Below are 16,542 nucleotides of genomic sequence, written 5' to 3'. Positions count from 1 at the left end.
GGTTGTCTCTTCCTCAGATCTCTGGTTCTCCACACTGGAAGAAGAGTGAATTACTTGCCCCCCCCTTTCTCTCAGCTTTTCTATTGTAACACTGTTTTAAGCTGTGGGATGAGTTAGAGCCAAGACCACCATTATATAGTGCTCTGCTCCTGTACAGGCTCCTTAAAGCACAGGACAACATATTCCTGTGTCTGCCCTTGTAATTCTGTCTCAGCCCCTGAAAAGACCATACAGGAGTTATGAGTGAGGATTGTGGTACACTACTCCGTCCCCATGCAATTGTTCATCCATCTCATCTCCTCTCTTTGTTTCTTTTATAGATTAATGGCTTTGGACATTATTTGTGCTGAAAAAGTGTGCAGATTCCCTCGTGGTCTCGTTTGAGCCTAATATACATTACAGTCATTAAAAACCAAGTCAGCTTCTGATCCCTTTCGAAGACTAAATTATGTTAATTTTAACACCCCTAGCATTCATAGCAATTACAGTTTAACAAATATTTTGAAAAATGACAACATGGAACCGTTTCCAAGGCTGACCCAGTCCTGAAAATCCACCCCTGCTTATGGCATCCTCAGCCCTTCAGCCCTGCCCTGACCTAATTCGAACAGAAGCCTGCATCTCAGCACAGCACAGCTCAGCATGGCATAGCCTGCTGTTCCTGGAATACATACACACACAGGCACATGCAAACACACACACACATACGAGCCCACTGTCTGGCCCACTTCTGCTAGCATCTCCATCTGCTCACAGCGATATATCCCCCGAACAATTTTAAGTACACTCAGAGGCTTGTCATGTACATCTTCCCACAGTCTTTTTTCTATTGTTATAATCCCTTATCGCCCATATTCCCCCAGTGATGACAAGCTGTCCACATATCAGCAAACTGGCATGAGAAGACTTTTGCTTTTTATCGCCTGCTCAAGGATCCTCAGGGAAACGTGTACTTTGATTAACAGCTTAATCACAATCCGATATACGATTTGGTTAAGGATACTGTTTTTTTTGCGTGTGTGTTTCAGAGCAATTCCTCTCAGTAAGCGGATAGTGGAAAGTTAGATCTATTATTCCCTGACAAAGTTCTATTAGTTGAGTTTTGGTGCACAAAATGGATTGGAGTGTAAGCGCACAATTGCCTACGTCCACCACAGAGCACCACAGTCCTTCCATTGAATTCATGTTTCTGGCCACCTGGCTCCTTTAAGGTCAAACATTAGCTCTGCTTTTGATTGCATTTGTGTCACCACCAACTCTTGAACCAAATTTTTGTGTTTAGCTCGTTAGATGTTCGACATTCTTCAGCAGCGACTTGCTAAGTAGGTCTGTGTTTGGTGGCAGGAAAATAGTGGGATCTATTAGTGTACTGAACTCATAAATGCACAGACTGTAGAACCTGGCTAAGAACCTGTGTAGTGATGGAGAGTAGGTTTTAAATCTCCTTGTGTTAGAGTTTATTTCTCCTCAAGAAATAGTTGCTACTAAAACTGTTCACCACAATTTCTGTGAACTATCCTGAGCAATCTGGAAACGTATAAAATCGCGTGGAATGAATGGTGCAAATCCAGTGTCACTGTCTGCTTTACCATCATCATACTCCTCACTGAATCTGACACAGTACACAAGCATACAAGTGGCAACATTTGTCTTAAGCTATTTGATTAATCACTTTACACCTGTTAATGCATGTTTTATGTCTCTCCTATTTCTTAATATGGTCATTTCCCCTCTGTGAGCCATCGTGTTTAGTTCACTGAGGTCTTCAGCCGAGGGACAGGGAAGTTACTGGCAGCAAGTCCAACATACCAGCACCATGACCAACACTCATATTAAGGAGTTATTACGATGAGGGTGAACTAAACTTGATGATACCAGAAGATTACATTTTTTATCATCTCAATTAATCCCTTTTTTATTACAGTCACTAGTTGTGGTACAATGATTCATGCATCCATCATGGAACATTTTCAATTATCAACAGCGTGGGGAAGTTTATTATTGCAGATACGTGACTTAGAGGAAAACCCAGGATTTAAGCATGCAATCATCAGCATGTTGTTCTGTAGATAACTAAAAGGAACGCTGACATACTGTCTTTTTCATTTGTTACTGACCTACAACAACTGTTTGACTAGCTGGATTTTTACACAAGGATTATTTCAGGGTGTTTTGGAGCTTTTCTACCGAAACAGCTTCCTGGAGCATCCAGAACAGTGCTTATTAGAGTCGTGAGAGTGAACCAAAAAAGTAATTTTTTTGCCATTAGGGCTGTAACAATGATTTTCATTATCAGTTAATCTGCCAGTTATTTTCAGGATCAGTTTATTACTGTAATTGGGACAAATGCTCATTACAATTGCCCAGAGCCTAAAGTGACATCTTCAAATTCCTCTTGTCCAAACTGTGTATCTTCTTTCTGTTAATTAATTAGCTAATCATTTGCAGCTCTTCTGGCCATAAAACCAAAACAATGAGCTGAAAAATACTTATTTAATCTAAGACTTTCTGCCGAATCGAGTGATAATTTTCATTGGGTCTATCAATACTATTATGTGCCATACAGTAATTTAATTCACTGTTAATATAAAAGTATTGATTATAGCAGCTTTAAGGTCCCACCTCTTTACCAAGGGATCCAAACAGGGTTGTTATGGTCTCACAATTATACATTTACCTTCAATATTTGTGAAAAATATGTCTACTATTGCTAAAATTGCTCTATGTATTTAATTGGAGCTCTAAATATAACTCATAGTGTTTGCGTACACTAAATTGGTCTTCATTGTGCTAGTTCTCGGATAAAGTGAGCGATTGTGGTTTGGTTTTTTAGATCTTTGTGTTTGGAGGACCCACAGAGTAAAGATGGTCTTTTTATGTTTCACCGCCAGTATCACAGTTGGGTACCTCTCAGCTCTGATTGGACCAGATGGTCCTTCTCCATTTCTCTCTGACCTTTCCACAGTTACCGTTTTGTCATCTGCTTACATACTTTCTTGACCAATTTCCCAGCAGGACAGATGGCACAAGAGAAACATGGGATTTACAGGAAAGAAATACATGGCTTATAGTCAAGGATGTCTTTTCTCAAAACACCACAGCAAACAAGAGGGGCATCCTTGTTTGTCTTATAATCAGATGGGATGGATCATGTTGAAAAAAATGGCATTGATAGCAAATAGAGAGTGGGCCCTGCCCATCTCGTGCAGATTGAGTTTGTCTTGTGATGATTGTATGTCAAAGTGTGTCACTAATAGTTATCAATAGATTTATGGTCTTTTAAGTTGTCATTTTAAATCGTTAGAGCTCGGCTGGTTTAATCTTTCTGGATGTGACTGCAGCCTCTTGTTTCTCATGTTTGCCCCTGCCTGTTTGTTATATGGGAGTGAGCACACATGAATGCGTGATGGCATTTGAGATCCTAATTCCTTGGTTTTGATTTGTTTTGATGCACCAAGTGAGGCATCATGGGATACGCACATGGAAAGGTTGCTTGTAGCTACAACGGAAACTAAGCAACACCAAGACTGTATTTTAAGCAAGCAGCTTACTCAGAGACCGAAAAGAGTAATGTAATAAAGAGATTAACTGAGTGGAAGAACTATGCTAATATTTGAACTTTTTCATCAGTGAAAGTAGAAAGGCTGCCTCTTATCTACTGTTTGGATAAAGGATTTGTGCACTATAGGACGATGTCAATCATTGGAATATATGTCGTTTCATTGACATGTAAATATTTACTCTGTGGCGCCACATATTTAAATGTAATGCTGCCAGTTTATATTTAAACTCTTGTGTAAAGTATTTGCTCAGTGAATGTCTGAGAACACGCCCGACTGTTTGGATAGTGGTAGTAAGCATGTCTTAGGGTTTAGTGGCTAATAGTTGTGTGTGTGTGTGTGTGTGTGTGTGTGTGTGTGTGTGTGTGTGTGTGTGTGTGTGTATGTGTGTGTGTGTGTGTGTGTATCCTCTTCCTGGACACTCCCACGGTGGTGATAAGAATGTCCTGTTAAGAACAGGAACAGCTCAGTAAACACGGTTGTTTACCTTATAATCCAGCTGAAACCTTTGCAAGGATTAAGCTCTCAGCAAACTCACTACATTACTCGGCATCCATCAAATATTCAGCACAATTATGCTCTTCTTGTGTCTGTGCTATGTCAGCAGCAAGCAGACTTTAGCTTGTTTTTTTTCTCCACTTCATGGTATTTTTTGCCTCTCTTTCTGATTTTAGAGCCAATGCTGTACTTTGAGGGGGAACATTTTGAAGAGATGTCAAGTAATCAACTAAGCTTAGCGTAACATCTGTCCCACAGCCTCTCAAAAGACTTGTTCTTCGTCTGTTTCATCCCTGTAGTTGAAATGAAGTGGCTTTCCACAATATAGCTGTTGAAAGACAGGTTTTAAATAAGGTAGCATCTCCCTTTCTTCATCAGTGCAAGCGAAAATCCATCGAATCTCAGAGTTTATCATTTTGGTAACACAACACTAAGTTGTTAATGTGGGAAAAACATTCTGGCAGTGTAATTAAGCCGACGATCGGCAGCTAATAGAGTTATGATAATTGCTATCGTGCCCAGAATAAACAGTGTGATTGGCAGAAAGGCTTGTTTTATGGAACTGTTGCGTAGTCCACAATATGTGGAATCTGTTGTTTTAAAAGGCGTTGTGTTAGAGATTGTTGCCTGGCACAATGAAAATGTACCCCTACAGTTTACTGAAATTCAGAAAGAAGGAAGTATCTCCTGGGACTTCATGTAAACAATGTGTGGTGCCATTTGCTGACAGGAAGTCAGGGATAAATAGCTTCTGCTTCTGACAAACGATTTTGCACAGCCATTATATACAGTCCAGCTAACTAGGTTTGTTTTTTCACTTACTTTGCAAGTGAAAGCAATTAGGAACCAGAGGTGCAACCAGTTAAATTATTTATAATACCACTTTTAAATGTTGACATAAATCCATGTTAAACAATTAGAAATCTGTACAATTCCCAGCATTATGTCATTATTTCACAAGACAAAGAAGTGGTTCATTACCAAAATAACAGACTGACAATGGGACTCTCCATAGTCTAAGACCTATTAGTGTTCTCAGATTATCCCAATGTTTGTGTGAGCCACTGTATGACACTTCCCCAGAGCCCCTCGGTCTGTCAGTGGTGGGTGCATGGAGAATGTCAACTAAATCCTCCAGATGCTACAAAGGAATTTGCAGCTCTGACAACCTCCTCCACACAGCTGGATTTCTGCCAAAGCTAATGGCCTTTCTGTGGCAGTTTTACTTTCTTTTGAGATGTGACCGCAAAGGCCTCAGTGTCAGGATAATGGTCACTTTGATCTGGAAATGGGTTAGGTGTTCTGTGCTTTGAGGTTTGGTGATAAAATTTAATAGGGAATAAGTATACTTTTTTTAACACTATTGTGTAAGTAAGATAGTAGTAACTGCTCCTTCTTTTACTTTAACTGTCCCTTTTGCTATATCATTTTTGTATGCTTTCCTTTAACACCTTTCAGACTTGGTTTGAGTTTCTCAATCTTGGGATTGGGGATTCCTGATAAAATGAGACATTTGCAAGAATCGCATCTTGATGATATTGTTTGAATTAGAAAGGCTACTTTCTATGAATAAATGCAGTAACCATTACAATTGTAAGCAACACTTGCAAGTCAGAAAGTTACATTTTGTCCCCACCTATTTTCCTGTTGAAGCACCCAGAGTGTCTGCCTGAGGAGAAGAGAACAATTTCTCAGTTCAAAGTTGAGTAATACAGTTGTCAAATAACTATGATCTACATATAAGTAGTCAAACACACTGTGGATCAAAACATCAGTAATCTTCAGTGTTGAGGTTCAGATATTGTAGCTGTGGAGAAAACGAAATAGAGGGGCTGTGGTCTGGAGTCTGGAGTTTCTTTTCTGGTCACATTGGCATGGAACCAGATCTGTCTTGTTTTGGTAAAGCTAATAAAGTGTCTACCAATCTAGTGACTGGAAAGTTGTGGTTCCTCTCTGCCCACACATGCAGCTATATGTGGCCGATGATACTGTTTGGCAAGAACTGACAGCTGACATCCCCACCCCCCCCCCCCCCCCCCCCCCCCCCCCCCACACACACACACACACACACACACACACACACACACACAAACACACATATGCACACACTAAATATACAGTACACATTCAAACACCCTTGGGTGGTTGTATTAATGACATAGAAGTATTTCACATTTTTCCAAACCTTTAAAAAGTTCCCCTGTAAGTAGTTTTTAGTTTTTATGAGTCTCATCTTTGTGTCTTTGTATGCTTTCCAACAGTGATGCAGAAATTCAGATGACTTGATGTCCATATTGCAGCTTTAACCATAGAGCCACATGTTTTGGGGAGGCAGAGACGTGCTTCAACATGTGGACACAGCAAACAATTCTGGCAGCATTGTTAATGTACTGAATAGATGCTGGACTGTTCCAAAATAAACATGCATTTGTTCACCACAAGTTGATGTTGAGGGGTGCATGGGAGCAGAACATCAGAGGAAGTATGAGTGAAATCAGATTTTGTTCAGATGAGTTGAACCATGAACTTAAGTTGGAGCTTTTAATGGTTTCTGTGAAACCTCACACAGTGCAGTTGTGTGTTACTTAAAGAATGGCTTTCCTGGCTGGGACGGTGTAAGTTTGTCATGCTTTTTCTTAATAATGTTAACTACCAATGTCCAGTTTGCGAATAGCATTTACGTTAACATCCAAGTTAAACATCCAAGTTGGCACTTAAAAATACAGAAAGCCAGAACAAATACAGATACCTCACATCAGCCAGTTCACTTTTTTTTTTTTACCTGAGCGTGTCCAGCTCTGCAATCACACAACTGTCTTGAATTGTCTGGTGAAGTGCACTGATGAGTTGTAAACATGGCAATCGCCGCAATCTCTACAATCTGTCCCCTGTGACGTAAACACAGCATAAGTTTACAGGATGCACAGATGTTTTGCGTTGCGACTACCTACTGGAATGCCTTTATATACACTTGAGTGTTTCTTTGTTCTCTGTTTGCCCTTTATGCCTCAAGGAGGTCTACGACTAAAAGTGTATGAATTAAAATAGAGAAAGCAGATCCCAGTGTGTGAAAGCTCCTCCTCGTGACCTTATTAACCATAAATCATCTGTACCCTAGTTATAATGTAGGCTCCTATGCTGCTTTTCCTCCAGCATTTCTGTCACACTCGACTATATCCGTATTCATGTTCCACGGTTCCTTTCCTTCCTGCTCCACACCTTGTGCAGTTGTTCTACTACCACTGCTATTTTATTGTTGTAATGTTCAGTTGAAAATTGTGGGTCAGGGTTCCATATTGTTTTTGTGCTGCTTTTTGGATCTCAGTCAGAAATCTCTGGCGCTCAGCCAAAACGCCAGAGGTCATAAGAAATGTCTGCCTCTGCTGTTAAATGGGTCATGGGAAAATGCTAAACATTTTTTAATGTGACTTTGAGCTTTTTTTCCTGCTTGTTTTCCAGTATTGATTTTTGTTGGCAGGGAGACACAGAGAGAGCAAAAGAGAAAGAAATGTGGCTGTTTATTGAAGAAGGTGTCAGGGCCAATCCATGTAGTAGCTGTGCATACTTCAGCTTGTCACAATCTAGCATAAAACCGCTCACTGTTCAGTGTTATGTGCTAAATTTGAATAATACATGGAGTAAGCTGCTCTGTTGTTTTAATGTTTATTATATTTATGAACCTAGCTATGGTGAACTGTATCATCCACATACATATTTACCTTCATATAAACTACTGAATTACACTGGCTCAAACACACACACACACACGCACACACACACACACACACACACATACAAATAATTGAATGTTGTAAAAATCTGTAAAAACACTGCAGTTTTATTAACTGTCACATCAGTAAAACATGTTGAAAGAAAGAAAGAGTTTGGGGCCAGTGTCATAATATCATCACAAAGATGAACCTCAGTATTTTATATCTGTGCTACCAAATTATCCCACTAAGTTGTTCCCTTTCCAACGCTTGACTCAGCAGCAGCAGCAGCAACAGCCCCAAAGACTTCAGGAGGAGGCTGAAGTTTAAAATAAACACAACCTGGCATCAGCAGGCTACAATTTCTACCAGCACTTAGTTGTATGCTGCCAAGTTATCACAAAAGTTTGGGCCAATTTAGAGCAGGTGTTTATTCCTTTTTTCTCTCCAGATTGTCACACAGCTCTGCCTCAACACTTGAAGATAAATGTACTGAGGTCGGCCGGACTGACCTGTGTGTTTGTGTTTCAGGGGAGCTTTCTCTGAGGTGGTCCTTGCTGAGGAGAAGAGGACACAGAAGTTGGTGGCTATCAAGTGTATCCCCAAGAAGGCATTAGAGGGAAAGGAAAACAGCATTGAGAATGAGATCGCAGTCCTACACAAGTAAGTAGACCTCTATGATTTGAGAAATTAACATGTATAAACCATATATTTATTTATGACTTAGAAAACATGACGTTTAGCATAATAACTGTACAGCGAGCAAAAACCTTTTGAATGCTTCTGTTACTACTGCCTGCATCTGAAATACTATTAAGATGCTTCATTTTTCATCACTGTATCTCCATTACTGCATCATGTAAGTTGTATCACATTACTGGATATCATATAGATGTCATGTATGGTATATGCTGTAGTAATATGATCAACTATGGTTGATTATATTTAGACTAGGATCCATATATTCATTAAAGAAGGAACACTTTCCCAATAGGAGAGTTAAACGGCCAGTTCATCCAAAATAGTGGAAAGAAAATACATTTTCTCACTTACTTCTATTGGCAGGTAGGCATCCAGTTAATGTTGCTTTTATTAGCCCAGGTGCAGTTCAATAGAGTTGAATATAATTTGACGTGGGGATGAAATATCTGATGTATTTCTGGTCAATCTGGATAAATCGCACATTCTATTGGAAGTATTCACAGACCCCTAAACTTAAGCAAACAGAACAGTAAAAACAATATATACATCAGTCATTTTATATAATTATACAATCGAATTATATCTTGAAGATCACAGTGTTACACGTACTGATTTGTAACCTGGCCTAAACATAACACGACAGATTTACCTTAACCTTCATTTCTGGACTTAAATTGCAAAATTTAAGTGGTTATGCCTGCAATATGGACTCAAGACACACACATACACATTTTATCATGTAAAGACAAAGGTAAGAGACAATAAGACTGGCTGTAATTGTGGAGCACTTCAAACGTACTTCTCTTTAGATGTGGGGAATTACAGGCAATGGTGAAAATGGCTGATCTACATTGGGTCCCAAGTTATTTTTAGAGCTCTTGTTGCCTGGGTTACAGGAGACACAACTCCAGCCAATATACAGCTATGATCCCTCCTGAGGTGAGGATGGTGGAATGAGAGTGGTGGGGTGATAGTTAGCTGATTGGTTACAAATTTGACAAAAAGGGTAAACTGATTAAACTTGGCCTGAAAATCATGATTCGCCTGCTCTGTCTGAAGTTTGTGTAGAGTCATGTGAAGGCGTCATTACTCATTTTGACTCGTCATCCCCAACTCCTCCTCGGTACACAGATCACGGGGAAGGGGTCTGACACACTCACCCAAAAAGGTAAACTACACATTCCCAGCTGAACTAAACAATATTTTTTTATATATTAACAATAGAAAGAATGTCTTCATGTAATGGGAAATGGGTGACTCATAGTGATGAACCCACAGGGACTCTGCAGCTCCCCTCAGCTCTGCAGTCTGTCAGATCACTGTTGGTTTTACAGTTTGTAAGGATATTGTTTAGATTCAGTCTCAGTGCTCTTCCCTGCCTCATTACTGGCAACATTTAAGAGTTAAGCAGATACAATCTGCTGAGCTGAATGGGTGCAACTTTTAGCAGAAATAGTGCAATATCTCAACATTTGCGGTTCCTTTGATTCCTGCGGTGGAGGTCATCCACGTTTCCTCCCTTTGAATTATTCAACCAAGATAAAGATGTAATCACAGCCAGGTGTTTGAGCACAACAGCCAGACCAAACTGACACCCCTTTTAAGGATCCTCAAACGCTGGTAAACATACTAAAAATAGTCAACTGACTCCTTTTCCGTTGCCAATAGCTGAATTTGCGCTTCTGTTTTTTTCTGATGTGTCACATTTGTCCCGAACATGACAGAAAAACAAGAAACAATAAAAAGTAGGGCATCATATTCCCTACTGAAGAAGTCTTAATACAGTTCTGAATTAGGCACATCCTTTTTTATGGAGCTGACAATTGGAAGTTGCCAAGGAGTGAGATATCTCACTTCTTTCTCAATGCTGTCAAGAGTTGCCCATGGACGGCACCGATCAGATACTGACGTGGAGGCCAATGACAATGTGACAGTGTTTACTTTTTTATTCCTTATACTTCAGTCCCTCTTTTGAACCCAACGGCAACTGAATGATGTCTGAACGCTGCTTGAATGAGGACAGAATTTCCAAAATTCAACGCATGTAATAGCATAGCAGCAGAAAAGGTTGGAAAATTTTGTGTCATGTTTCCATCACAACCGACTGAAAACTGCGACCTTACGACTTTTGCCAATCGTATTCATTTCAGCTAAAGACAGCAGCCAGATGATAATCAGTGTTACTGGGTTTTCTCTAGTGTGAAAGGGGTCAGAAGTATTAATGACACAAATTTAATCATGTTAGCTGTGTAAATGTAAAGTCCAACTGTTGTGTCCGTGCTGCTCCAATCACCGCATTCCCCTCACCTGAGCTTCCCTGCTCATCTCTGCACACCTGGATCTCATTACCCTCATCAGTCACTTGTTCACACACCGGCCCGGATACTTTGTTTCTCCGCCAGTTCGTGGTTGTTGCTTTGTTGGCTTCTTGCTTTGTCCTTTTGTTTTTTGAGCATCTATTGTTTGCACGTTTAGCTGGACCTATACCTGCCTGCCAGTGTCTGGCTGTGAGTTATTGCATCAATGAATCACAAAAATCATTCTGCTGCTTTCTTCTGTAAGCATTTGGGTCCAATTCTTTATTTCCTGAGTGTGACAGATGTACTATGAAACTCACTGCCAACCGTTTTTTGATCTTTTCCCACATAAATGGGTCTTGTTTTTGACCACAGGAGTAAGTCACGCTGAAAGGACTTTGTATTTGCGTCTTCCTGTGATGCCAGAGCCAACCTGACATTTTGACTTTTCTTTAATGACTCACTTTAAATGTATTATTAATTATTCTGACCTAAGTAAATCACTTGGAACAGTTAATGTATTAACAATTAACAACTAATGGGAGTTTGATGTACCACTAATGTAGTCATGATATCACATTGTGTAGCTGGCTGTTCCTTCTCCTCCATTTTATCCAGACCAAATATTTACCCCAAACGCAGACGTGCAAATACAGTGACTAATCACACTCTGCCAAGTCACTTGTCACCATGCCAATCAGAGGAGTTGTTGTGAAGTTGCTGCGGAGGCTCTGAAAATCAGAGAACATTTATTAACATGTCTATAACATCCCAGAAACATGTCTTTGAGCTAGTAGTGTCACATGGCTTTGTCATTAATGCTGAGCTCTAAATAGAGGACTAAAAGTTATGGGACACAGGGCTTTCTTTCCTTAATACCCAAATCTTAACCTGTGTTATATATGGCTACATTTATAAGCACGTAAGTAAGTTGTCAGCTCTAACGGTGGTGGATTTCTGTACAGAGATTGTCTTCTCTGTAATGAATGAAACCCTTTTGAGACTCAAGAAGAAATACAAGAAAAGTTCCGCAGAAACAGGAACAGATAAGACTGTTTATCTATATAATTCGTCCCACAACAGGAAATGTTATGGTCCCACAGATATTGTAAGAAGCATCCATTCATCCATGGCCAGCCCACTCATTGCTCTGGAAAAAATAGACAAATTGTGTCAAAGCTGTGAGAAGAACAAATAAATCACAAAAGCTAATGTGCAGAAAGCTTGAAGTGGAATAGGAGTGATGCCAGAGGACCTGAAGCTGTGTTTCCACTCACAGCTGTTAATAATTCAGAGAAGGTATTTATCCAACAAAAGTTTCCTCAAAAATATCAATCGACTGTAATTAATTGTTGGGAAGCTCTAAAATTCAGTAGATCTGTCACTTTCACTCTGATGTCAGATGTAGTGGTTACTGGCTGCAGAGCATGCAGCTCCATTTTCTAATTTGCTGACTTCTGTGTTCTGATGCCCTGTGAGACCATATTGGTACTGACAGAGGTCAGCAGATGACTCATCAGCCTTCAGTAGACATTTCAGCTCTCTGACAATCACTCTGACCAGTGTCGACCTTTTGGGTCATCACCCACACAAACAGAAAACACACCTGCACAGAAATCCAAGTTAAAGTCCCCACCGTCACTGCATGTATCTGACCTTCTCTTATGGTGTGAGAAAGTGCATGCTCAAGCTCACACGGGTTCACACGTGTGTGCTCACTGAGCAGGTTTAATCCATCATTCATCCTTCACTGGGTCAATTTCTCCTTCCTCACTGAGCTAAGCAGATGAATGAAGATGTCCAAGCATTGTTACAATCTGGATCAGAGTCACTGCTGTAATCCAGAATGAGCTCAGGCTGACGCATACACAGATACATCGGCTACACAGCTCAGACACATGGCTTTGTGTTCTTTGTCTTCCTGCCTTCAAGTGTACTCAATAACCCTCAAACAGACAGTCATGGTCCAGAAACTACTTACTTATCTAAAGATAATACACAAACACAATCAGTCAAAGGCTCCCAGTGAAGCTTTAAACCGTTAGTAGTGCTATGGAGCAATATGTTCATGAGCATTTGCATATTGTTCTGTGTGTTGCACATGCAAATAAGGCCAGCATGCAGGGCACAAGATGCATGATTCACATCCTGTCGTTGGTTAAACGCTATTTCACTGATCCACAGTTGTTGACGGTAATGTGCCAGTAAACGCAGTAAAGAAAAAGAATGCTGGCAAACGTAGATGTAAACAGTGCATGATTTTAAATAATCTTAAAATCAGCTTTATAAATACTTTATGAGGAAACGGAGTCAACATGTGATCTCAAGGATACACACTGTTGTTTTGGTGGGAGACACTGAGTATCTAAACCCTATGGTTTAACATGTTTCTTGAATAATCCAATCTTAAGTTCACAGCTCATTTCACTGAGCTATATTTGTAATATGAGAGAAAGTTTCTAAACGAGCTGCCATGTTGGTCTGGTTTGAAATCCCACTGGATACGACCCACGACCAAACAAAAAGTGTAGTAAAGTTTAAAACCCAACCAACATTTATCACGACGGGAGGTGAAACGACCATTAAATATTCAAATTGTTTAAAAGCATAAGATGCGTTTAAAGCATCATCACATTCCCACGTACAGTTTGGTGCAAACAGACACTTAAAGGGATATTCCGGTGTAAATTTAATCTAGTTCCCAACAAACCGTGAAACTGTGTTAGACTCCCTCTCGAGAGATCAAGTTAGCAGACCGCTAATTTACGGAGTTTTATCAACCTCAGAAACGACCGCACGACAACAATGCACTGCAGTAAATGGATCCAAATATAAACCGCCACCAAAAAGCCACAAATAATGCTCAGAACAGCACCAAACTTCAGCAACAGTACAAATGGGGTCTCAGCACATAGTCTGGGGCATCTAACCTCCGCTAATTTAGTTTATATTTGGATCCATTTACTGCAGTGTATTGTTGTCGTGCGGTCGTTTCTGAGGTTGATAAAACTCCGTAAATTAGCGGTCTGCTAACTTGATCTCTCGAGAAGGAGTCTAACACAGTTTCACGGTGATTTAGACCATGGATTAAACTTACACCGGAATATCCCTTTAAGTCGCCATAGTTTAAAATACATAGGTTCCTCTTGTTAAAAGCACAGTTCAGGAAGTGCTTCAACTGAAATGCAAATAAGATGCTCATAATGCACCACAATCATGCTAAGTAAGTAAATAACACTTAATAGTAAAGAGACAGAAATTGTATGTCTATGCGACATTTTGACATACACCCAGTTTTCACTTCATAAGGTGTGCCTTTGTGCTGGATTGCAATAGATTGTACAGGTGCACATAATAAAGTGGCCGTTGGGTGTATTTAAGATATGGTAGCTGTAAACACTGGTCAGGCAGAGAAGTGCAATATGAATCTAGATGTAGTGAGTCAGCTTCTCACCCCTGTCACTACACCTATGGGTCTCAAGGGGCAGCAGAGTTCAGCCAGTTAAGGCAGCTATGTGCCATCACACAGTGTAGCCTTGTCTCCAGTCAGTAAGAAGTACATGTGACCGCTGGATGAAGCTCTGTGGAGGTGACATACACTGACTGTCTCAACTCAACCTATTGGGAAACATTTAAATAAATTCTTCTGACAACCAGGGAAGTCATGTGAAAGACTACTTGTTAAATAAAAATGTCTAGTAGAATTATTATTATTAATCTCTTGCTTTTTTCTTGTTCTCTTCTTCCTCACAGGATTAAACATGCCAACATTGTGTCTCTTGAAGAGATCTTTGAAAGTAAATCACACCTCTACCTTATCATGCAACTGTGAGTATTCACGTGTGTGGGTTTGTGTGACTTGTTTTTTACGTGCGATGTGTGTTTCAAGCTTCCTACTTGTGCTATCTCCCACACACTGGATGTCACATGCCATTAATTGCACTCCGTAACACACTCACATGTGCATAACTGCACGCACGCACGCAGGCAAACACAGTCCTCTGCCCACTCATGAACACCAGTGGGGAGTTCGCCCTCACACCTGCAACCTGTCAGCCTCCCACCCACCTCGACCACGGAAATGTCAGAATGAGAGAGAGAGAGAGCAAAAGAAAATCAAGATCAGGAGCGCTATTAACTGGCTCCAGAAAATATAAATTATTTATGTATTTATCACAGTCAGCGGCAAATCAGAGAGATAAAAGACAGCGGCAGAGAGGGAGGGATGCACTGAGATCAAGGGGCGGACTAATATGTGTCATTCCTCTGCAATGTATTTGTGTCCCCTCATAAATTGATTGTGGTGGTCCTCGCAAAATGTCTTATATTCATGATTCAAGACTCTTAGATGTAACGTCCAGTGCTGCGCCACAGTTATGCATCCACTTATTCAATCTTTATCTTTAATTTGACCCAACAACGTCAAGGAAAAATTGCAAGGAGTTGTAAAAGTGGTAATATATCATGAGGGAACTGAAAGTATTGGCCGGCAAGGTGACACAACGGTTGTCCAGCTGAGTTATCACAGAGGTCAGCTCTCCTTTACAAACCCCTGAAAACCTCTGTTTTCCTTCTAAATCTTTCCAGCTTCCCTTCCAAAGTTTGTGTTTGTGTGTGTGTGTATGTGCGCACATGTTAATATTGTAAGAGCAGGCAACCTGCAGCATTTTTTTTGCAGACAAAGTCTCCATCTAGTGGTTTCTAAGTCTAATAACAGTCACATTAGATAGTAAGACTCCCACAATGACATGCTTTTGTGTTTCCATCTTCATATATGTGTTTGTAAGAGACATATATCATGTAGACTATTACAGTTATCGCAGTTATTTACAACAAACAAAACAAATAAACAAGTTTGTTTCTTGTTCAGATTGATGGGGTAGTAGAAAGTCCCCATTTAATCTTTCCCTCCTGACTTTTCTTTCTCAATCTCTGGCAGTTTGTCTGTTGTTAACAGATACTTTACAAACAATTAGTTAACACTGTTCTCTTTCGTACTGTTTCCCTGTTGCAACCACCAACATATAAAATTGTCTCAGCAATCAACTGACTGTATTATTTCTACAATTTTTAGCCCTAGCTTCACATCACTTTAATGTTGGGTTGCAACTAACAATCATTTTTATTATGAATTAATCTGCAGAATATTTTCAGGATTTATCATTTAGTCTGTAAAATGTAAAAAAAAAAAAAAAAATGGAATAATATAATAATAAAAAAAGTGAAAAGTGCTCATCATAAATTCCTAGAGCTCACAGTGATATCTTGAAATTGCTTCTTTTGTCCAACTAATAAACCCAAAGACTCTTCATTTACTATCATTATTGACAAGAAAAGCAGCAAATCGCCACATTAAGGAAGCTAAAACTGGCAAATGTCTCACATTTTTGCCTGAAAAAATTATTTAAGTGCACCTTTCATAAATTATTATTTTCTTTGCAGTGTCTCTGGTGGGGAACTCTTCGATCGTATCATAGAGAAGGGCTTCTACACAGAGAAGGACGCCAGTAAACTCATTCAGCAGATTCTTGATGCCGTCAAATATCTCCACGACATGGGCATTGTGCACCGTGACCTCAAGGTCAGTTCAGGGTCAGAGTTTGATGGTTAACATTGTGTCATCTATTTACTGACTCACAAATACAAACTAAGTGAAAATGTTTTGAAAGTATCTGTAATTTCCCATTGTCGTGGCTTTGCTGTTAGCACATGATGGAGGTGCATGAGATGTATGATGGTATTTAATTAACGTTTCTGTTATTGGCTCTATCTTTC

The 16,542-nt window shown here is 39.9% G+C and overlaps 1 protein-coding gene across 2 annotated transcripts in view; it reads left to right on the top strand.

Annotated features, from left to right (window-relative positions):
* The window catches only part of camk1b (calcium/calmodulin-dependent protein kinase Ib), a 34,973-nt gene that overhangs the window by 12,434 nt on the left and 5,997 nt on the right, over positions 1–16,542 (top strand). For both annotated transcript variants that reach the window (XM_030420358.1, XM_030420357.1), the window contains 3 exons: positions 8,300–8,431; positions 14,521–14,595; positions 16,210–16,348. In XM_030420358.1, coding sequence (XP_030276218.1) covers positions 8,300–8,431; positions 14,521–14,595; positions 16,210–16,348 — 346 coding nt within the window. The remainder of the gene's footprint in view (positions 1–8,299; positions 8,432–14,520; positions 14,596–16,209; positions 16,349–16,542) is intronic.

This window comes from Sparus aurata, chromosome 6 (genome assembly GCF_900880675.1).
Source record: "Sparus aurata chromosome 6, fSpaAur1.1, whole genome shotgun sequence".
Taxonomy (NCBI): domain Eukaryota; kingdom Metazoa; phylum Chordata; class Actinopteri; order Spariformes; family Sparidae; genus Sparus; species Sparus aurata.
This window is presented reverse-complemented; position numbering and strand designations above follow the sequence as displayed.